The 21,233-nt window shown below is 53.2% G+C and overlaps 3 protein-coding genes across 3 annotated transcripts in view; 2 read left to right on the top strand and 1 right to left on the bottom strand.

Moving 5' to 3' along the window:
- The first annotated feature begins 2,987 nt into the window (after positions 1 to 2,987).
- Positions 2,988 to 13,422, top strand: PABPC1L (poly(A) binding protein cytoplasmic 1 like). The gene is made up of 15 exons (XM_053958565.1): positions 2,988 to 3,180; positions 3,857 to 4,050; positions 4,490 to 4,605; positions 5,350 to 5,489; positions 6,238 to 6,332; positions 6,581 to 6,718; positions 7,206 to 7,301; positions 8,080 to 8,346; positions 8,813 to 8,903; positions 9,192 to 9,386; positions 10,298 to 10,437; positions 10,762 to 10,855; positions 11,634 to 11,764; positions 12,574 to 12,663; positions 13,229 to 13,422. The coding sequence occupies exons 1-14, from the start codon at positions 2,988 to 2,990 to the stop codon at positions 12,655 to 12,657; spliced, it is 1,974 nt and encodes a 657-aa protein (XP_053814540.1). The 3' UTR covers positions 12,658 to 12,663; positions 13,229 to 13,422.
- Positions 13,423 to 16,268: 2,846 nt separating this feature from the next.
- On the bottom strand, positions 16,269 to 20,578 carry TOMM34 (translocase of outer mitochondrial membrane 34). Its single transcript, XM_053958955.1, has 7 exons — positions 20,438 to 20,578; positions 20,264 to 20,363; positions 19,982 to 20,134; positions 19,205 to 19,365; positions 18,816 to 18,960; positions 18,061 to 18,187; positions 16,269 to 17,319 (listed from the first exon to the last, which is right to left on the bottom strand). Exons 1-7 carry the CDS (start codon positions 20,550 to 20,552, stop codon positions 17,221 to 17,223), a joined length of 900 nt encoding a protein of 299 aa, XP_053814930.1. The 5' UTR covers positions 20,553 to 20,578; the 3' UTR covers positions 16,269 to 17,220.
- Positions 20,579 to 20,648: 70 nt separating this feature from the next.
- The window catches only part of STK4 (serine/threonine kinase 4), a 45,752-nt gene continuing 45,167 nt past the window's right edge, over positions 20,649 to 21,233 (top strand). The window contains exon 1 of the mRNA XM_053958691.1: positions 20,649 to 20,727. Within this exon, the coding sequence (XP_053814666.1) occupies positions 20,696 to 20,727 (32 nt within the window). The 5' untranslated portion in view covers positions 20,649 to 20,695. The remainder of the gene's footprint in view (positions 20,728 to 21,233) is intronic.

The following is a 21,233-nucleotide window of genomic DNA, read 5'->3' as shown; positions in this document are numbered from 1 at the left end:
AGAAAACACTGTTTCTCTTCTTTTTCATCAAGGGCATATTTGTAATATATTGCCATGGCAGGGCTTAAATGCACCTCTAAATAACCATTTAACTTGCCATGAGTCACTGCCTATTGTAGGGTCAAACACACTGGAAAAAAAAAAAAGTCTGTTGGTTACATTTGGAGATTTTTCTTGGGAATCTTTTAAATACCTGCTCTGTACACAGAATACCTCAGCTCTGCACACCCAGCTCTGCTTGTCTCACAGTGTGCTGTGCTAAAGGAACACCAAAAGTGCAAAATAGCAGAGGTGCACTGGCCATAAGAGCATTTGAAGGGATGGAGGGCAGTAGCCAGGCAGCAGGTGCCAGGTAGCCTGAAAGCTTCAAGGAAGCTTGGTCCTCCTCCCAGAGTGTGGCAACACAGAAGTATGCACAGTGGAAAATGTCACTTGGCTGCTCTTGATTGACCAATGAAGTCATTAGGACAAAATGTAACCAGCTCTAGCTTGACCACTGTTCTGGCCTGTGCCATGGCTTTACATGGTGGTCCCTCAATATCTGTAATTATTGCTAATTTGTCATTTTCTTCAGCCTTTATGGACATACCTAAATGTACGCACATACCACACAAATTATTTTACAGTGGGCACCAACTCCCAGTCTGACTCATGCTGATGGCATTGTCAGCTCTGAGAAGAAAAATCCCTGCATCTGCTAGCTACTCCTGTTCAGAGACCACCTCCTGTCTTAGTCCTTTCACATAACATCTCTCATCCTTGCTGTCTTTTTTGGGGAAATCATGAGCTGAGGAGGCTGTTCTACAGCAGTGATGAGTTGAGGTGTCTCCATTTTTTATTTAATTCTCTCTTTCTGGGAAAGGGCACTGCAGCTGGCCCAGCCACAGTAAGAGTCCAGGTGCACTCAACATGTTTGACTCATCCAACTGTTGCTGCTGCAGCCTCTCATTCTTGGTGCTGATGCTGATCTGACCTTCGGGTGAGGCATCTTGGTGTGGGAAACCACCAGAAGGCTTTTGCGAAGGTGATGGTTCTCCTGATTGCCTCGCAGCTGACCCTTCCGAGGGTGCAGGATGGGGTGGAGCTGCTTTGGAATTCCACTGCCTGCGGCTCGAGGTTCCTGTGTGCTTTCACCCAGCGTTTCAGCAGCACAATCACGTCCAGAACAGCTGGGGTGTGACCTCAGTGGATGAAAGTGAGCTTACAGAACTCCCGGGCCATACAGACAAGGGGTGGTGATGGCAGAGGCCATATTCCCTGGCTCTCTGTTGTGTCCTGAGGGAGGTTGCTGTGCCGTTTGGAAATGCGTGAGTGCCCGGTGACGAGTGATCTGTAACCGAGCTGTGTACGGCTCCTGCCTGTACTCCTTAACTTCAGGGAATTAATATCAGAAGGTGAATGTGATTTCCTAAACGCGCGTGGGTGGGACGCGCTGTCAGTGTTCCAGGGTGACACGCAGCGCAATTCCCCGGCCCTTCGTGTGGGAAGGCACGAGATGCGCAGGAGCTGCGATTCGCAAAGATGAGGAGCTGCACCTGCTGAACCCCTGAGCCCCTCAGCTCCGCTGCCCGGCCGGACCCTGCCCTGCCCCGTCCGCAGGGGTGCAGGGCGGGGCAGGGCCGCACCTGGCCGGGGGTGGGGCGGTGGGCGGGGGTCCCGTCCCGCCCCCGGGGCCGCCGCGGAAGAGGCGGGCGGTGCCGGCGGCCGCAGTGGAGCGGTGCTGCCACGGCGAGCGCTCGGTGTGAGTGCGGGGCGGGCTCCCAGCGCCCAGCTCCGGCTGCCGGGGCCGTTTCTCCGGGGCGGGGGTGGCCGGGGGTCCCCGCCGGCGGGCGGGCTCGGGCAGGGCGAGCAGCGCTCCTCCGCAGCCCCGTCCCGTGTCCGGCGGTGTGCGCTGCCCTGGGCTCCCCGGCGGGGCTGTGCCGCCTCTGCCCGGCCGCTCCCCGCATCGTCGCTCCGGCCGCCTCCTCCCCGTTTGGGCTCCCTTCCTTCCCTGCCCCGCTGCCTGTAAAGGGCGCTGGGGCTGCTCTGTTACCCCGCGTTTGTTTGGGGGAGCCCTGGGGGGGGCCTCTGGGCGGTGCGAGGAGCGGGGCTGTGTCACGGAGCCGGTGCGCGGCTCTGCCGTGGGCTCCCCGCCGTGGGCACCTGCGTTTGGCCGGGGGATTGCTCGATGCACCTCTCCTGTATATGCGTGTTAATTTTGGGTATCTATAGGTGTCTAAACAAGTGTCTCAGGACTTTTGAGCTTTAAGGTAAGAGCCCCAAGGATGAATTTATAAGTTTTTGGGGCAGGACCTGCATTTCTGTGTTCCTAGGCAGTAGCCTGGGAGTCTCAGGCACTGACTGTTGTCTTCACACAGAACTTTTATACTCAACTAAAACCAGGCAGAGGCTGAGCATCAATTTGCCTGCTCAGGGAACAGTAGTCAACAAGCTGAGAAAGTGGGAAGGGGTGGCTAAAACCCTGCATCTGCCTTGTTAGAGATGGAGTTGTTTGCAGGGAGCACGTGGGCTGCAGTTCTGCTCCCTGGCCATCAGTACAAACCCTCACTCCTTGGGTCTGCTGTGGCTGGAGGGAGCCATTAAGGAGTTAAAATGGAAGTCTCTGGTGGGGAAGGGCTGTTTACCTTCTGAGAAATTAAACTCCATTTCATTTCTCTTGTGGTTTGCATGTTTTAAGGAGCAAATTTGTGTGTGTGTAGTGTGTCCCTCTGCATCCTTCCAGGGTGTGCAAGGGCTGTGAGGTGCAGATCATTTCAGCTCAACTTTTGTACCAAAATTGTTACGTCCCAGAAAGTTTCGAGATTGCAGCTTCCTTGGGATGTTCCTGATCCTAGTGCTGCTGGTGGGAAGGGAAGGGCATTGCTTTGACTTGTGCTGCTGCAGTGGGGCCAGCCCCAGCGTGGGTCTGTGATTGCGCAGGCCATCTGGAACCTGTGCCCTGCAGCCTCGGGTCTTTCTCCTTCTGCAGCTGAGCTCTGTGGGTGACCATGAATGCCAGTGGCCCTGGCTATCCCTTAGCCTCTCTCTATGTGGGAGACCTGCACCCAGATGTGACCGAAGCCATGCTCTACGAGAAGTTCTCCCCTGCTGGGCCCATCATGTCCATCCGAGTCTGTCGGGACGTGGCCACGCGCCGGTCGCTGGGCTATGCCTACATAAATTTCCAGCAGCCTGTGGATGGTATGTTCCTGTAACCAGCTCTGAGGAACTGCCTCACAGGGGGACTTGGGGGGAGCAGTTGTCTCAATGGCTGCGTTGCTTCTGGGGCTTGGTTCTAACTAATCCCAGTCTGCTCTCTGATGGTGACCCATCCTGCTTCCATCTCTTCTGAGGGTCTGGGAAAGGATGCAGCTGCTGGGCTCTGGTGAGGGGTTGAAAGTGACTTGCAAGAGTTGCCTCCCTCCTTCTTCATCACAGAAGGACACCAAAACCTTCCCCTGGGGTATCCAGCTGCCCACTGGCTCGCAGTGTAAAGTGAGGCCACTCTCCTGGCAGGCATTGCCATGACACAGTACTGTAATTGGAAGGTGTTCCACGCTGAAGTGAGGCTGTAGTGATGGGAAGGTGTTGATTTAGTTGCCCTAGAGACCAAAATCCTTACTGGGTAAATTAGCTGGGCATCTGCCAGACTGGAGCTTGTTGTGAAATGGCTGATCATTAGGAGTCAGACATATTTTGGAGAGAGAAAAAAGTAATTGGTCAAAGAGTGATGTGGCTGGAGGGCTGGGGAGGCAAAGCTGCCTATCCCATTTAGGATAACAAGCCCCTGTCCCCAATTCCTGTGCCCGTCTGAGCTGCTGCAGAATGTGAGGGAGATCTGTCTCTGTTACTCCCCTCTCCTCCCCCTTCTTTGCAGCTGAGCGAGCCCTGGACACCATGAACTTCGAGGTGATCAAAGGCCGACCCATCCGCATCATGTGGTCCCAACGGGACCCAGGGCTCAGGAAATCAGGGGTTGGAAACGTCTTCATCAAGAACCTGGATGACTCCATTGACAACAAAGCCCTGTATGACACATTCTCTGCCTTTGGAAACATCCTGTCATGCAAGGTAGGTGTGCCCAGGGCCCTGCAGGAGAGGACTTGCTGCAGAGCTGCCTCACTCTTGGAAGCATGCTCCAGCCAGCTGGAATTCCCTTTCACATTTCACTTCCCACAACATTTCCTTTAAATTCCCAGCTGCTTTGAAGCCAAAAGGCCTTGCTGTGTATCCCCTCAGAATGGGAGCTCTTCCCCCAGTCCCTGCACAGAGATGTTATGTGTCGTCCTGTCCCAGCTCAGTGCAGCCCATGGTTCTGGTTCTGGGATTGCCCACCTCCCTGACCTGCTGCCAACATCCCAAAAGAGCTCAGCTGCAGTGGGAGCAGGATGTCAGGGAGGGAAAATGCCCCTGGAAAATGGGGCTGGGCTTTCCTGTGATGTACTCATGTACAAACATGGAGAAAAACAGTGTCTGTCTCCTTCCTTTGCCCCTCGTGCTGTGTTTGTAGGTGGTTTGTGATGAAAATGGATCCCGTGGCTATGGCTTCGTCCACTTTGAGACACATGAGGCAGCAACTCGGGCCATTGAGACCATGAATGGCATGTTGCTCAATGACAGGAAGGTGTAAGTGCCAGAGAGAAGAGTCTGGACTCTGACTTGGCTCTGCTCCTCCCGTGCCTTGGTCCACTATCGGCAGTAAAAGCATGCCCTGCTCAGGCATCCCCTTCCTGCTGCTTTGTGTTCTTCCCTTTTCCATCCCTGCTGGGCATGGCTGCTCTCTGGGACAGTGAGTCACTTCTGGTGGGTGCTGGGGGAAGTGTGATAGTGGTTTGGAGCTGCTCCCAGATGGTGGGGAAAGAGTCCAACCCCAGGCTGGGTTTTATTGCTGAGGCGGTGTAATGAGTGCCCACAAAGTGGAGCTGGTCCTTGATCTTGGCTGTTGCCATCAGATAATCTGGGCAGGAAGAGATTTTGTTGTTGTTCCTCTCTCTGCATTGCATCACCTCACTCTCTACATCCCACAGAGGCAAGGACTACCCAGAGTGTTTGAGAATGCTTTGGAGGAAGAGAGCTGGCACTTGGTGGTATCCTTTGGGGTCTTTTGTGGTGGTGGCATCCTTTTGATGTCTCCTGGGGTGACAAATCCCTTCTTTTGGCAGTGACAATGGGGAGTTTGGGTATATGTGCACCAGAGCGGGCTATGCTGAAGTTGCTGTATGTGAAACTCATGGTGAGTTTGTGGGTGAGCAAAGCATGGCCTGAGGTGATGGGATCTCTCTTGGCCTGCACTGAGACAGGTGTGCCCGAGTCCATCTTCCCTCTGCAGGAGACATGCAGGGTTTGAGGCCTATTCCTTTCTTCCCACAGGTTTGTTGGACACTTCAAATCCCGCAAAGAGCGCGAGGCAGAGGTTGGGTCTAGGGCAATAGAATTCACCAATGTCTACATCAAAAACTTTGGGGATGACATGGATGATGACAGACTGCGGGAAATATTCTCCAAATTTGGTGAGTGAAATATCCTTGTGTCTGATAAACTGGAGTTGGGGCAACCTAAAAGGAAGTTGGGGGAGTGCTTGGCTGAAATAGCAAGCCCCTTTTCTTGGTGAGATGTGACTTGTTTAAACATCCCCCACATAAAAGGACTACAGTCACTTCATTTGTCAGGATGTTACATGTGCTTTCCTGCTGTGACAGAGGAGAACTTGTACTTGGTCTTGAAAAATGTATGGTTTTTTTTAAGTTGTCTTGTTACCAGCATGCTGTCTGGTTACAGAAACCCTGGGAATAAGAATTGTTGAGTCTGAATGTAAGGAAAACAGGCTTTTCAGTTTATCCACTACTGGAGAATGCCTCTTGTGATGGGTTTTAGTGTTGTGCCAATCCATGGGCCACGCTTGGTCAGTGTCATCCCAAGTAATTTGTTGTTATCCTTCATATGAACCCAATCTATGTGTTCATATGTAAAGGAGATGAGATTTTCTAGCCAAAGGAACTCACTGCACTGGCTGGAGAAGCTGAAGAGCCCAGGGCAATGAGAGCAGCAGCCCAGGTTGGAGGGATCACCCTCACCAAAACTCACAGCCTCCTGTCCCTGCCTCTTGGGGATCCCATTGTCTGTCCTCCTGCTGGGCTCTTCCATGCTGCCATGGTTGCCCAGTGTCCTCGCTGGGCTGGTCTCTCATGGAGGTTCCCCAGCACAGTCTGTGCCCAGCACAGGGCACCCCTCAGACTGTGCTGTCCTTCCCTGCTGCAGGAAAGACGTTGAGCGTCAAGGTCATGATGGACAGCAATGGCCGCTCCAAGGGCTTTGGATTCGTCAACTTTGAGAAGCACGAAGAAGCCCAGAAGGCAAGAGGCTCCTCACTGCCCATCTCTCTCCTGAGACTGTCACCTGGTGATGCTCCCACCTCTCCTCAGGGGGAACCTCACCAGCTTTGCGCCTGTCTGGGAGCTGGCGCTGGGTGCCTGGGTGGGCAGGACCTGGCAAGGGGGAGCGGGTCTCTGCTTGAGGTGGGACTGCCCTGGGGCGGTGGGTGAGGAGCAGAGCTGTGGCCATGGGCTCCTGCTGAGCTGAGAGCCCTTCCCTCCCCTGGCAGGCGGTGGCTGACATGAACGGGAAGGAGATCAACGGGCGGGTGCTGTACGTGGGCCGCGCCCAGAAGCGGCTGGAGCGCCAGAGCGAGCTCAAGAGGAAATTTGAGCAGATGAAGCAAGAGCGGGTGAACAGGTACCAGGTAAGGGAGAGCAGGGTGCTCCATCCTGCACGTCTGCAGCAGGGACACTCTCAGCTTGGGGACAGCACAGAGCTCTCCAGAGCAGATCAGCATAGTGGGTACCTCCTGCAATTAGGGCTCCAGTCACTGCCTGGGAATGTCCTGGGAAGCAATATCAGGAAAGAAGAGAGAGATTTAAACCTAGGATGATGTCGAGAAGTGAACAAATGGGTCTGCTAATTTCCAGAAATATTAATCTGGAAATGAGACAGCTTCATGAGGTTCAGCAGGTTCCCAGTGATGGTGTGGGTGCTCTCTTGGGGTGTTTGTATTCTGAGTGGAGTTTATGCACAATCCTGGCCCCTCTCCATGTCACTGCTCCTGCAGGGGATGTCTCTGTGGGATGTCCCACCCTCCACTTAGCTGCTGGTGAAATGTGCAACCAGTGTGACAAACTGCTGTAAACTCTGGGATCCCAAGCTGCTTTTTTTTTTCCACCTGTGTGCAGGGGGTCAACCTGTATGTGAAGAACTTGGATGATGGGATAGATGACGAGAGGCTGAGGAAGGAGTTCTCCCCCTATGGCACCATCACCAGTGCCAAGGTGAGGGCCTGGAGCTCCTGTGGTCAGTAAACTGGTGCACTCAGCCCTTGGGGATGGATAGGGATTATCATCCTGTTGAATTTCCCTTCCCTGCTGATGTCTTGTATCTCAAGCCAGGTGTAAGGGACCTGCTGCTTCACCTCACATTGTCCTGAGGAGAAAATATTTCGTAGCTTTGTTGAGTTGCCCAGCTGCTCTGTGACACTGGTACAAATGAAAATGACCCACAAGCCACCTTTCTTGGGGCAGAGGGGTGACAGGCTGGTGTTTGGCCTTTTGGAACACCAGGGACGTGTCACTCTTTTCACTGGCACTGGTGTCAGGATTATCTGGAAGGCAACATGTAAGGGATGGTCTGGCTTTAAGGTCAGCTACCTGTAACCTGCCAGGGACAGATGCTGCCTGGCCCTTGTCAGGGCACAGAGTCCCACTGATCCCCATCCCTTGCTGGCTCCTGCAGCATTCAGCACCAGAGCATTTCTGGCCCGTGAGCCCTGTGAGACTGAGGCACAGATTCCCCCCAGATGATCACAAGCTCCTGATCTCAGGCTGGTCCAGACTCTGCCATCTTCATTTTCCAAACCTACTGCCTGAGCAAATCCTGCCTTTCCCCAGAGAAATCTGTTTGTGAGAGGTGCAGTCCCATCCATCCCACCCTGGGTGTGGGGGCTGAAATGGGGTGCCTGTGGTTGGATCCCACGCCCCCACCCCCAACACTGTGTTTTGTGGATGCTGCAGTGATCTGTGGACTCAGCTGTCTTGTTCTAATCTATTTTAGGTGATGACAGAGGGTGGCCGCAGCAAAGGGTTTGGGTTTGTATGTTTTTCCTCCCCAGAAGAGGCTACCAAGGCTGTGACAGAAATGAACGGGCGCATTGTCAGCACCAAGCCTCTCTACGTCGCGCTCGCTCAAAGGAAAGAGGAGCGGAAAGCAATCCTCACCAACCAGTACATGCAGAGATTGGCCACCATGAGGGCCCTGCCTGGCCCTCTCCTGGGCTCTTTCCAGACCCCCCCAGGGTACTTCCTACCCCCCATGCCTCAGGTGAGTCCTGCTCCCCAATGGCAGCCTTGCACAGGGACGGGGTGGCAGTCGGGCTGAGAAGCAGAGCTTGGGTTGTGCAGATCTGGGCACACCCTGTGGAACCTGGGATCTGCCTGGGCTTCCATGTGAGCAGCAGGGTGGAGTGCAGGTGCTCCAGGAAATGGGCTGGGGATTTCATACTTACTGCTGTTCCTCAGAGGAAGCAAGGAGGAGTTTGGTGGGAGGGAAGCTTGGAGAGCAAGGGAGAAGGGTTACAGGGGTGCAGAAGCTCCTGAGGAGGCATGAAGTAGAGCTGCTGGAGGACATGCTGACAGCAGGGCTGGAGGTCGGTCTTTGAAGTGCTCTGGCACCCTGCAGAGCATGGTTTTGGCTTGTCTGCCTGTGTGCAGCAGCCACCAAGAGGCTCTGGGTTAGTTCTGGCTCAGCTCAGCTCCCCAGTCACGTTGGATGTGTTCTTCTTCCCCAGCCACAAACCAGAGCTGCCTTCTACGGCCCCAGCCCTGTTGTCCCAGTCCGCCCTGCCACTCGCTGGAGTGCGCAGCCCTCCCGGCCTCCCTGTGAGTCTGCCTGTCTCAGCCTGTGGGCTCTTGGCACCAGCTGGGCTCAGTCAGGGACTGAGGGTCTTTAAAAGCAGCAGGAAGTGTGTAACAATGAGGGTTTATCTTGGAAAAGCGTGCAGGGGTTTGGTGCAGGGTCGTGGTGATGGGCACCGGGAGGTGAGATGTTGGCAGTGACACCAGAGGTGAGGTGCTCCTGAACTGTCCCCAGCCACAGCCACTCTCCCCACATCTCCTTCCACGCCTTTGCTGCCGAGCAGCTTCATTCTGTGTGTTGTCTCTGTGCAGCAGTGTATCCTGAAGCCACCCCCATCCTGAGGGCTGCCGTGCCGCCCCGGCGCCTGCTGTCCAACATCAGCACCACGAGACAGGCCTCCACCCAGGTGCCCCGTGTGCCCCCCCAGGCCCACAGAGTGGGTGAGTGCGAGAAGGACCCCCAGGAGATCAAGCTGGGACATCACCGTGGTGGCAAGGGTGCTTGCTGTGAGCTCAGGTCTCCAGTCAGGATGGATTGGTTTGTGGGATTGCTCGTGGAGCGCTCTGATGGTGCGATGGAGTTGGAGCAATGTCTGTAGGAACTGAGTATGTAACTTCTGGGGAAGGTTGGGATCTTTCAGGTAATGGGTACAGGTTTCTGGTGTACAGATTGGTCTTGTTACCTTGAATATGATCCTTAAAGCAGATGGTGATGCAGCCACAGCACCTGGGCTTAGTGCTTGGACAAAGGCAGAGGGTGGGAAAGGGTCTTTGGGGTGCAGGAAGGGGATTTCACAGGCTCTGGCTGAACTGCTGCCCATGCCAAGCCTCATGTTAGAGGGGTTTGGAGCTGAGAACCAGACATTGCTGGCATCCCCAGTGCCTGGCTGTGCTGAGATTGGCCCTGGCTCTTGGGGTGTCCCCTCCACACATGACCATCTGGGGCAGTGACTGCCTACAGCCTTCCCATCTTCGTGGGATTTTGCCCAGAGTTATCTTTGTCACTGCTGAAGTGAGCAGTGGGACCAGGAGGGGCTGTCTGTGGCTTGTCCCTTTTCCTTCTGTCGTTGTCCTCTCATTTCTCTGCCTTCACCTCCCCTCAGGATGAGCTGGGAGACAAGGGTGCCGTTCCCCTTCTCTGGCTGCTGATGCAGATGGATTTTTGGAGGGGAGATGATGAGGTGTGGGTGCCTTTGCCAGCTCTCCTGCCCTCTGCACAACATCAGAGCACCCCACCCCAAGGGCAGCAGTGCCCTGCCTGTCATGGGGAAGCTGCCTTTGACCTGGGGGCTGCTTTGAGCCCATGTAGGACTTTTCAGGCCCTCCAACCAAGCACACTGTCCTTGTTGCTTCAGCCTCCTTGACACAGGTGTGCATTTAAGGACTCCTCCTCACAAATGTTCTTGTCCCCATTGCAGCCAACATCGGGACACAGACAGTCAGCACCCGGGTGCCCTCCTCATCTGCTCTGCCACGGGGTACCCAGCAGTACAAGTACTCCTCATCTGCCAGGAACATGCAGCCCATGGGGCACATGCCACCCGTGGTGGCCCCACAGGTAAGTGCTCTGCAGCTACCAAAATGTGACATTCCTGGTCCTGCCCTGGGATAATGTGACTGCTGACCCCAGGGATCCCCATGCTCTGTGAGTGGTGCTGTGGGGACCTTTCCCAGGGGCTGTGGGGCTGTGGATCCAGTAGCCACACAGCTCTAATGCTTGACTCCAGCTTTTCTGGAAGCTGGTGTTTGAATACAAATAGATAATGCATCTTGGAAGGCTGAAATGCCCCATTGTGGTTGGTATTGAGCACCATTCCTGCAAGTCAGATACCTCACATCCCTTCCAGGCTTTGATTGCTGTTCTTCCCTGCTTTTCCTCCAGGTGGGAGAACCTGCTGTGCATGTCCAGGGGCAGGAGCCACTGACAGCATCCTTGCTTGCAGCAGCCCCCCCTCAGGAGCAGAAGCAAATGATCGGTGGGTGCCACGGCTGTTCTGCTGGAGCAGGTCCAGCTGCAGGGCCCTGGGGGCATTTAAGCTTGCATGCACCAGGGCAAAAAAGCTGCTGGTAGAAGCTGTAAGGCTTTGTGGGATTGCTCTGATATTATGCTGCTTAAAAAAAAAAAAATCAGTCTGTGTTGGAACTGGATGGAGCAGTAAAGCCACTCCCTGTCTGCGTGAGCTGCCTGACTGTGAGAGAGTGTCTGGTGAAGCTTTGCAGAGAGGCAGAGCTCCATCCAGCCTGCCTGTGCTGCTGGGCCATGCCAGGGCATTTGCAATTCTCCTGAGCTCTGAACCATCCTGTACTCCTGGGCACTGATGAGCAGCTTGGTGGCCATAAGGGTTAAGGTCAGCTGTGCCACGCAACCCTTGGGTTTCAGGTGTTCTGTGGTGGAGCAGGCAGTGCCTGGCGTGGGACAGAATTGCTTGGCCTGGCCAAAGCACAGCACCAGCACATCACAGACCAGCTCTTTCTTCCCAGGAGGAAACTTCTCCACAGAAATTGGCACTTTCACCTGTGCACAGGTGGGCAGATGTGCACTGCTCCACTGCCCTGTGCCTGCTGCTGACTTCACCCAGCAGCTTCCTGTTGCTGAGACGTGCTGGAGTAGCTTTGCTTGTGAGCAGTGGTTTTTCCACCACCATCACCACCCTTGTATCCCATTTTGGTTGAGCAGGCAGGGGGGCTTGCAGTGGGTTTGAAAATGCTGGGGGGCTTACACAGTGCTCAAGTCTTCACTGGTGTTTGGAGCAGGCGAGCGCCTCTACCCTCTGATCCACGTGATGCATCCCTCGCTGGCCGGCAAGATCACCGGGATGCTGCTGGAGATAGACAACTCCGAGCTGCTGCTGCTCCTGGAGTCCCCAGACTCCCTGCGCTCCAAGGTAGGACAGACTCAGTGCCCAAACAAATCCCTTTCCAAAGGGCTGATCACCTGCTGCTGCAAGGAAAGGTGAGCACAGCCCAGGACATTGATCACTGTAGGAAGAGCAAGTAGCTGCTGGTTTTATTTCACGTGAAAAAGGAGCCCCAGGTTGATGTCACCACACCCAGTGCCTGAATGTCTGCCTGCCTTCAGCAAAAGGAGAAGCTGGAAGCAGTTCCCTGAAAGCACAGGCCAAGCTTCAGGGTGCTTTGCAGGTGGCTGGGAAGCAAGAGGGGGAAAAGCAGGGTGGTATGTCTGCATGGAAGTAGCCAGGAAGATGCTCTTTCCTCAGAATAGAAACCAGACAAATTGCTGCCTCTCTGCAGTATTTCTTCAGTTTCCTTCTTAATTCTGGTGAATATTTAGCTTTGGTTCCCATCAAAGTAGTTGGAGTGAATTGACTGCGTCTTTTTTGCTGTTCCTTGGAGACAGGAGCTGCTTTCACCCTTCCGCTCCTGTTTTTTTGAGGAACCTGGGCTCTGCTGGGTGGTGTCAGGTAGCTTTACCTGTGAAATCTGACTTCTGTCTAGCAAGTTCTGACTTGATAATAAGGGAGAGATGCCCCAGAATTTCCCTTGGTAAGAGACAGAAAAGGTCTTTGGGCTGATCAGTCAGAAGCAGCAGGCTTGGATTTTGTAATCCAGTCCTTTACCTTTTGAAAGTGGGTCTGTGTGGAGGCCACATTGGGACCCAAAATACTGAGTTCCTGGTGCAGTGCAGTTTTACACTGGAGCAACTCAACTTCTCCCCCTTGTGCTCTGTTGTCAGATCGAGGAAGCAGTCACTGTTCTCCAGGCACACCAGAGCACTGAGACATCCCACAAGGGCAGTGCTGGGGCGTTCCTGCCGTGACTCCAGGTGGGTGCTGGGAGCCCTGGTGTGCTCAAAGTCTCTGGTTTCTTACTCTGAAATTGGGGATTGGGTTTCTCATCCATGCCAAGCCAGGTTTAATGAGCAATATCAGTGTCTTTGACTGTAATATTCCATTTCTTGAATTGCATCCTGCATTCTTAGTTGTACCACAGAGTCCTGTGTGGGTTCTTTGTATGTTGATGAGGGCAATGACTCTGCTACCAGAAAGGAACATAGGAAAGGTCCTTGCTTTTCTGTAGGTGTAGTGGAAACCAACAATCTTTCCTGGGAATTCCCAGTGTTTTTTTTGCAGAACCTTGACAGTACGTACCCTATAAAATATCCTTTGTGTGCTTGATCAGGGAGCTGGCCCTGCTGCTGAGGCTGGGATAGATGCACTAATAAAGCAATTCAGACTTTATGTACCCCTTTGAAGATATTTCAGGTGTCTTCTTGACTTATGATATCAAAGTAACTGTTAATCCAAGTTCAGGTGAATTTCATGTTTTCTGGATGAAAATCTTCCTTTAGCAGTTGACAATTACATATGTGGGTTCTCTTTTTCTTGCAGACTATGGGACTGAGAGCAAGCCCTGAGAATGCTGCTGTTGAAGAACAGGAGCAGGAACCCCACCATGCTGTTGGAATCATGCCCATACAGTGACCCTGGCTTGTCTTCAAATGCCCCACCCTATTGTTTGTGTATTGTAACCCCTGTAGAATTGCTTCCTCCTGCACCTGTAAAAATCTTCACATTAAATCTCTTCTCACCACTGAAAACACCTTTTGAGATGTCGTGTGGAACCCAGCCTGGGTCAGTTGCCCAGAAAATGATGAGTGCTGATGAATCATCATTTTACTGAATGTATTGGGTTCTGTAGTTTTATTTGTTCATGTAGTTGACACTAAAAAAGAACTGATACTTCCACCCCCACAAATGGGTTAGTTCCCTTGGCAAGAAGAGAGCCAATACTTTGCTTCTCACAGGTGGAAGGATGGACTCAGGCTGCAGTAATCAGTGATTGAAGTTTGTGATGCTGCTGGGGTGTCAGTCTGGAAAGCTGACAGAAGGGACACACAGCACTGCATTAACAAATTGCCAACCAACAGGCTCCTCTAATCCTTTCTGATTCCCTAGGAAGATGGATTTAAGCAAAACAGGAGGGATTGCTGCTGTTCTCCTCCAGTAATGAACCTTGTAGACCTGTAGTAATGGCCTCAAGTATCTCCTGCTGCTCACCACAGGGTCTGTCTACATGTCTGTGGTGCACAAGATCAACTTTTTGAGGTATCATGGAGTAGCTGTAAATAAAAAGCTGTGTTTCCAATGTGTGTCTCTGACCAGAGGTTCCCAGGAGTCATTGAAGAGCCTGCAAGCCTTCATGACTTCTGCACTGTGTCCTATGAGGACACTTCCTGCTTCAGGGGGAGCTGGGACCTGTTACTGCTGTGTTGTGCTGTGTTGCTGTCATCACCCTGGCCTTAATCCTCTGCTCTTCCTAGTTAGGAAAGGAATTTCAGTCCCCAGAGACTCCTCAGTGCTTGAGGCTGGTGATGTACTGACCTCACTTGACTGCTTCCTCGAGCTGGCAGGAGCACACCTCCACCAGTACCACCCACCTTCTTTCTGTGCAGCTCATGCTGGTTTTGCTGTCTCAATCTTCCTTCAGTGCTGTATCATACTCTCACTTCAGCTCCCTGCTGAGTCACCCCTCCTACCTCTTGTTTTCCTTCCAGCATTTTAATAGAACCACTTACACATTTGTTTCTGCATGGGGTCTGCTCTGCTCCACTGGGATTCTTCACTGGGGCTTTTCATCATTCCTTTTTTTCTCACCTTCATTTCACCAGTTCTAACTCTGACTTCCTTAAATATTTATTTTCCTCTTAGTGGATGCCTCAGCCTGAACTGTTCATGGTTTAGATATCATCTCCTCAGTGAGACACTTATAAAGGACTTTAATTCACTTAATATACAGGACCCTAATTTGTTATTTCTCTCTGAGTGTCACAGGCTGGAAGCTTTTCTGCTTGGTGTCTAGAGGAAAAACATGTACTTGCATGAGTGTAATGCACATAAAGAGAGCTGGAATGGAGCTGTACAGGTAACCTTCATTCTGCTGTTGTTTAGCTTGGCTGCAGCCATTTTTCAGGTTTAACAGGGCAGTTCAGGTGTGCCTGTGACACCACCTACAGTGCCAGATGGCTGTGCTGGGTGAGCCCTCTTTAAAACCAGAGGGAATGCCAAGTGGGGCCCAGGAACACAAGAGATACCAGAATAGCCTCTGAAAGGATGTGAACAAGGACAAGAGGTTTTGAAATGATAATCAGAAAAGGTGAAGCTGGCACTTGGATCCCTGATGCTACTAGAAATTATTCAGAGTGGCTCGCTGGCTGCAGTCCTTGGTGAGGTCTGAGGCTCTGGGGAGTTGAGGCAGCAATGCAAATGAGTCTGGAACAGCTGCTGCTTCTGAATGGGGCAGCTGAAGGTGTGTCCCTGTGACAAACCCTCTCTGTTGCCCTGTGGCCAGCACTACCTTTGCCCACCTGGGCAGTGTCCAGCACAGGCAGCAGCACCTCAGCAGGAGTAGAAGGGGAGATGGGAGCAGAAGTGACCCTGAGCTTGCAGTAGTGTCTTACTGCTGTGTGTGACCTTTGTCCCGCTGGGGCAATCTTTGGTGTCAGGCACAAACAAAACTGCTGTTTTGAGGGGAAGGAGATGGTGACTGCTGCTGCTTGGGGGTGCTGTAATGAGCTGCTGTTGAACAGTGCAGGTATCTGTCACTCAGCTAACAGCAGGGCTGCCAAAAGGATAGCTCTTAACCAAGTGAAGCCAGTCCTACTTCTGAACTCCTACTCTTAGTCCTCCTCTGCCTATCTGTGTACTGCTGTGTGCTTCCCCACCCTGAAATCCATCACACCTGCTAAGAGCTTGGGCAAGGGCTGCCTGTGGGATCAATGGAGCTGCCATGCTTAGAAGCAGGAATGGAGTGAATGGAGCAATTTGTGCCCCTCAGGGAGGACTTGTTCCAAGCCCTGGCACATTGCAGCTGATGGAGTACAACCCTGGGACCCACAAAAAGCTGTTTAATGTCAGGCTAAGGTAAGAGGTCTTTGTCTTCAATGGCATTAGAGGAATTGCTCTCTATTCAATTGCTCTCAAAATTCAGGTCAGCGGGGTACCTGCCTGAAACACTGCTGGGAGAGGCAAGGTGGGAAACAAATACTTTTGAACCCTGACCAAGAGCTAGCTTTTTCTTATTATCTGATCTTATTATTCTGTATTATGAGTTGGATCAGGTCTAGCATTGCCCAGCATCTAACTAGCTGAGGCAGAGTGCAAGGCTGAGCAATGGTTGGAAACCATGATGCAGTGCTGTGCTCTCCTTGGCATGCCTTTCCCAGCCCCAGTGTTCCTGGAGCTGTAGGCTTTCTGGTTCTCTGAACTCTAACTTTAATGGCAACTATGAGCTGAGGTCACTGTCTGAAAGAGCAAGGCCCCTGTACAGTGCCTGAAGTCCTCTGACAAAGAGAGGGGACAGTATGAAATGGTTTAAACAAGTGTTTCCCTTCCCCTCTTCCATCCATCACAAAAAAACACAGTCCTAGAGTGAAAATAAACATGGCTTTAATGAGAATATGTTTTAACAGTTCACAAAGTAACTCCAAGTATTTTTTTATCTACCATTTAAAATCAGTGCCATCAATATCAGATCAGGATAAATTTAAACATGCATTAAAGTAGTAAGCCAGACCTCAGCTGGGGTGTTACTGCATATTTTCCTCCCTGTAACACCCCACAGCAACTGCTCCAAAAGGCACAGAGCTAAAGTTTGTTTTTTTTTTTAAAGAAAAACAAGACAAAAAAACCACTGCAAAATTCTTAAGCACCCAGAATCTGAAAGAACAGTGCACAGTGTAACAAGGCAGGCTTAACTTGCTGCTATTTTCTTAAATGTGCAGAATAATTAAAGAAAGCTGCTACTGTAGACATCTGCCCAGCCACACTAAGCAGCAGAACGCAGCTGAGGGCCAGCAGGCATGAAGGGGGAGAGGGAACAAGCTTGGCCCTGTGCAAGTAACTGAGCCCCTGTCACACGAAGGGTATGTGGTGCTCTGGCAACTACAGCAGCTCTTGCAGCGACTTTCTTTCAGTAATAGCAGCACAAATGCAGCAAAACTGTCACCTGAATAAGGATTAAAACCCCTCTGTTTGTAGCTCTTCAGACAGGAACAGCCACTTCTGTGCATCTTAGCCAACATGTAAAGAATCCCTGAGGCCAATAGTTTGAGGCAAGTTGACTTCAACCAGGAAAAATAACCTAAATGCCTCTTGGGGAGGGGCATTAAAACTATGCATGATCATAGAGCCAGCTGAATAGAGTTTGATACAGATTATGTCTAAACAATCATTGTGCTGGTACAGAACCTCTTATATCCCAGCAGCACTGGAAGATAGATTTCAACACCAATCCTGCCTCAACTGGTCCCTGTATCAACAGCAGAAGGGAGAAAGCTTTTCTCTGCAGTGGAAAAGAAAGCTTTCCTTGTTGCTTGGTTACCCTAGGCTCTGTTCAGTTCTTGCAGTAATCTCAGTGCAGCTGTGTTCTTTGGTTCAGTTTTCAACAAGCTCTTGATGTCGGCAATACTTGATTTGTAATCCTAGAAAGAGAGTATTTTTTAAGGCGTAGTGCATTAAAAAGGCAGTCTAAGGCAGAACACTACAGAGGCAAAGACAGCACAGTTAAGCCTGTGACTCCCTCTCTGTAACTGCTCAAGCACTGGCATTGATGTAGCTGTTCTAAAACATGTTCAAACTAGGGCTGAGAAGATAATTTCATCACTCAAATGTGTTGAGTCCAACACCAATATGTACTCCAGTACTGACTCCAGCATTCCTCATGAGACAAAAAGATAAAGTTCAACACAACACTGGTCTCTGTGGTGACCAGGGCCAGGATCTGTGGGTGTGGCCTGAAGTTGTGTCAGGGGAGGTTTGGGTATTAGGAAAAGGCTCCCCAGGGCCATGGTCACAGCACCAAGCCTGACAGAGCCCAAGAAGTGTCTGCACAACACTCTCGGGCCCAGGGTGTCACTGCTGGGGCTGGTGCTGTGCAGGGTGAGGAGTTGGACTTGAGGGTCCCTGTGGGCCCTTTCCAACTCAGCATAGTCCATGATTCTGTGAAAAGCAGTTGCCTTCAGCATCTCTAGATACAGGACCTAATGCTGACAAACTCATGAGATTCAAATAGCAAAGTGTGATGTCTGACTCTTAGTCCTTAAAGATCTGATGGCAGAGGTTATCTAGCACAGAAACAAGCCCTGAAGCGTATCTCTGGCTCTGATCATGTATCAGCAGCCATCCAGTCCTAGCCTAAAGCCCTTCAGAAACTCCTGACTTACCTTCAGTTCTTTAAGTGCTTGAGCACGCCTGTAGAGTGCCTTGACATTCTTAGGATCCAGCTTCAGAGCTTCAGTGCAGTCCTGTGCTGCTTCCTTGTATTGCTTCAGGGTCAGGAAACAGAGAGCTCTGCAACACACACACCTGCTCAGAGACCTTTGGCTGAAAGCAGCATCCACTGCCACAACACACAGAGCAGCTGCCAGTGCAGCACAAAGCTGGGCTCCAAAACCACCCTCGTGTCTTACGTCGTCTTATTCTTGAGCTCAAGTTTGTTTCATTTACAGAGAGGGAAAAAAGCAGCAAATGGTTTTTCGAAGAAGCAAAAAGGAAGATGTTCAGAGCAACCTGCCCTAAAGCCAAAGAACCTGCACTTGCACTTTGAGGATGCAGGTCCCTGCCTCTGCCAGTGCAGCACCTGCTCTGCTTGCCGCAACTGCCTTTGAAGTACTTTGAGTGTTTAAGAACAGCAGTCTGCAGTTTGAGGTTTGTAGGAGAGCAGAGACCACTCAACATACCCGAGTCCTGTCAGACAAAGCAGTCAAGGGAGCCCAGAGGGGAATGTCTCCAAGGGGTTCTCTACTACCCAATCAAAGAATGTTATACTACAAGGGAGGCTTCACTTGGGGTGAACCTGAGGGGGTGCTTTTGTTTTATTCATTAGTTCGGGAGCAAACATTAAACAGTTCTGCCAGGAAATACAATGGTGGCTTTTATACAGGGCCAAGAAATAGTTGGGCAAAGAGGTGAACAGTACCTGTTGGTGTAAGTTGCACATTCCTTGTTCAGCTTTAAACTCTCACTGTACTTCTCAACTGCTTTTTTATGGTTTCCTTTCTTTACAAATTCATTTCCTTCTTCCTTAAGCATTCTAGCCCTCTCCATGCCAGCAGCAGTCTCGTCTGGAAATGGTGTGAAAGGATACAGAACTCTATAAAACCACCAGGAACATCACAGCCTCACAGAAAACAAATATCCCCATACCAGAGGCAAGACAGAGAGACATTAAAGAAACCAGAATTAACCAAAAAGGCTGTGGCAGAACCAGGCCTGGGTGCAGACACACCAAGCAGGTGTAGCAGCTGTCTTGTTCATCGCCCTTGGGAACCCAAGGGCTCTCTGCCCAGCCCAAGGGCTGGTTCCCACCTCGTTCTCCCTGTGGTGCAGTTGCAGGAGGAGTGCTTGCCCCAGGGGCCTGGGCAGAAGGAATGCTCCACCTCGTCTGGGCAGAAACAGGCACTGTGGGGATTGGTGGGAGCTTCTGACGCCAGTTCACACCATCCTTCTCCAGCAGGGCTTTAGTCATCCTGGAAGAGACAGCTCCCAGTCACCCTGACTGTTGGCTGGCTGGGCCACGCAGTAGCCAGCCACATCACTTTTAACCTGGCTTGTGTATTAAGAACAGCATCTCTCTGTCTGCTAATTTCTTTACGTGCATCTCAGCTAGTTTTATTCCACAGACAGGACATTTGCAAAAAGATTATCTTCACACTAGCAGGGCTAAAAATACAACGGGACACAGGCTGGGGCTGTGACTGCTCAGGTGAGCAAGAGACATGCATTTCACTCCTTGGTCTGGCAAGCAGAGGGCACCAGAAAGAGGACAGGGCTATAGCAGCCTGTAAACACAGTGAATATAGAGAGGCTTAAAGGATAGGGTACTGAACTTTAGTTCGTTATTTCTTTTAAACCAGGCACTGAGCAAAGCAAAAACAGTCCCACAGCAATCATTCCCAGACCTCGACCAGCACCCTGAAAGGAGCTATAGGCACTAGCAGGCAGAGGGAGCATAGCCAGGCCTGGGACCCAGCTTGGTCGTGCCAGGGCAGCAGGAATGAGCACGGTTCCAGCAGCAGCATCCAGCTGTCGTATTCCCGAGCCTTTCGGTGCTCCCTGCCGCGGTCACCGGGCAGCGTTCCTTACCTGTTGACTCCATCGTGTGCCGCCTGGACGGAGCAGTCCACCTGCAGCGCCGTCTTGTAGTCCACATAGGCCAGCGAGTACCTCTCCAGAGCCTCGTACGCCGCTGCCCGCCGCAGGAGGGGCTTGATCCCGAACGGGACCAGCTCGAGGGCGCTGCGGCGGAGGGGAGAGCGCTGTGAGCCAGCGCGCCCGGGGCTGCCGCCGCTCCTCCGCCCGCCCCGGGCAAGCGGCTGAGCGCTCCCTCCGGCCCCGCCGGGTGTCCCCGGCCCCGCCGCCGCTCACCTGGTGCAGTCGGCCACGCAGAGGCTGCAGGCACCGTCCTTGAGGTGGCAGGCGGCGCGGTTGGCCAGCAGCACGCTGCGCTCCTCGGCGCTGGCATCCCCTGCGCGGGGCACACGCGATTCAGGCGGCATTCAGAGAGGTGCCCCCGCCCGCCCGCCCCGGGTCGCGCCCTACCTGAGGCTTCCAGCTGCGCCAGCGCCCGGGAGTAGAGCTCGGCGGCCGGGCCGTACTGCCCGCGGCGGAACTCCTCGTTGCCGGCCCGGCGCAGCGCACCGGGGGACGCGGCCATCGCGCCGCTGCCGCCGCGCCCGGGAAGCCGCGCCCTCCCGCCGGGGCGGGCGCTCCCCGCTGGCATCCGGCGGCGGGCGGAAGCGGCGGCGGAGCGGTGCCATGGAGCAGTGAGCGACAGAGCCGGCTCACCGACAGACCGCCATGGAGACGGTGCAGCTGCGGAACCCGCGCCGGTAAGCGCGGGGTGTGTCCCTGCCGGGAGCGGGGATGCTCCGGCCCGGGTCACCCCCTTGTTGTCGGCGCTCGGGCCGGGAGCGGGGCTGCGGGCGCGCCGAGCTCCGGCCCCCTCGGTTCTCCGGGGCGCTGCCGCTGCCCGCAGCCGCGGGGCCGTGGGCAGCGGTCCGTGGCACCGGGCAGCGCCTGCAGGTCCCTGCTGGGACAGCACCGCGCTCAGGGGCGGGGAAACGCCTTAAACTGGAGCACCGGGGAGAAGGCGCTGCCTGCGCTGCTGCGGGAGCTGGCTACCGCGGCTGTACGAGGTGTGCTGGCCCGTGCCAATGGGCTGACAAAGCCCCGGTCACTTGCTCTCCCGTCGCGTCTCTCCTTGGGTGAGTTTTGTGCGGGTCTGTGCCCCGGTGCCGTGTCCGGGCGCGGTGCCCAGCCCTGGCACTGCCGCCTTCCCGCCGTGCCCGGGCACAACGGGCACACCGAGCCCGGACCCTCGGGGGGCTCGGGGCGA

The sequence above is a fragment of the Vidua chalybeata genome, chromosome 17, assembly GCF_026979565.1.
Source record: "Vidua chalybeata isolate OUT-0048 chromosome 17, bVidCha1 merged haplotype, whole genome shotgun sequence".
In the NCBI taxonomy this organism is placed as follows: Eukaryota; Metazoa; Chordata; class Aves; order Passeriformes; family Viduidae; genus Vidua; species Vidua chalybeata.
Note: the sequence above shows the minus strand (reverse complement) of the source record. Positions and strands in the feature narration are given on the sequence as shown.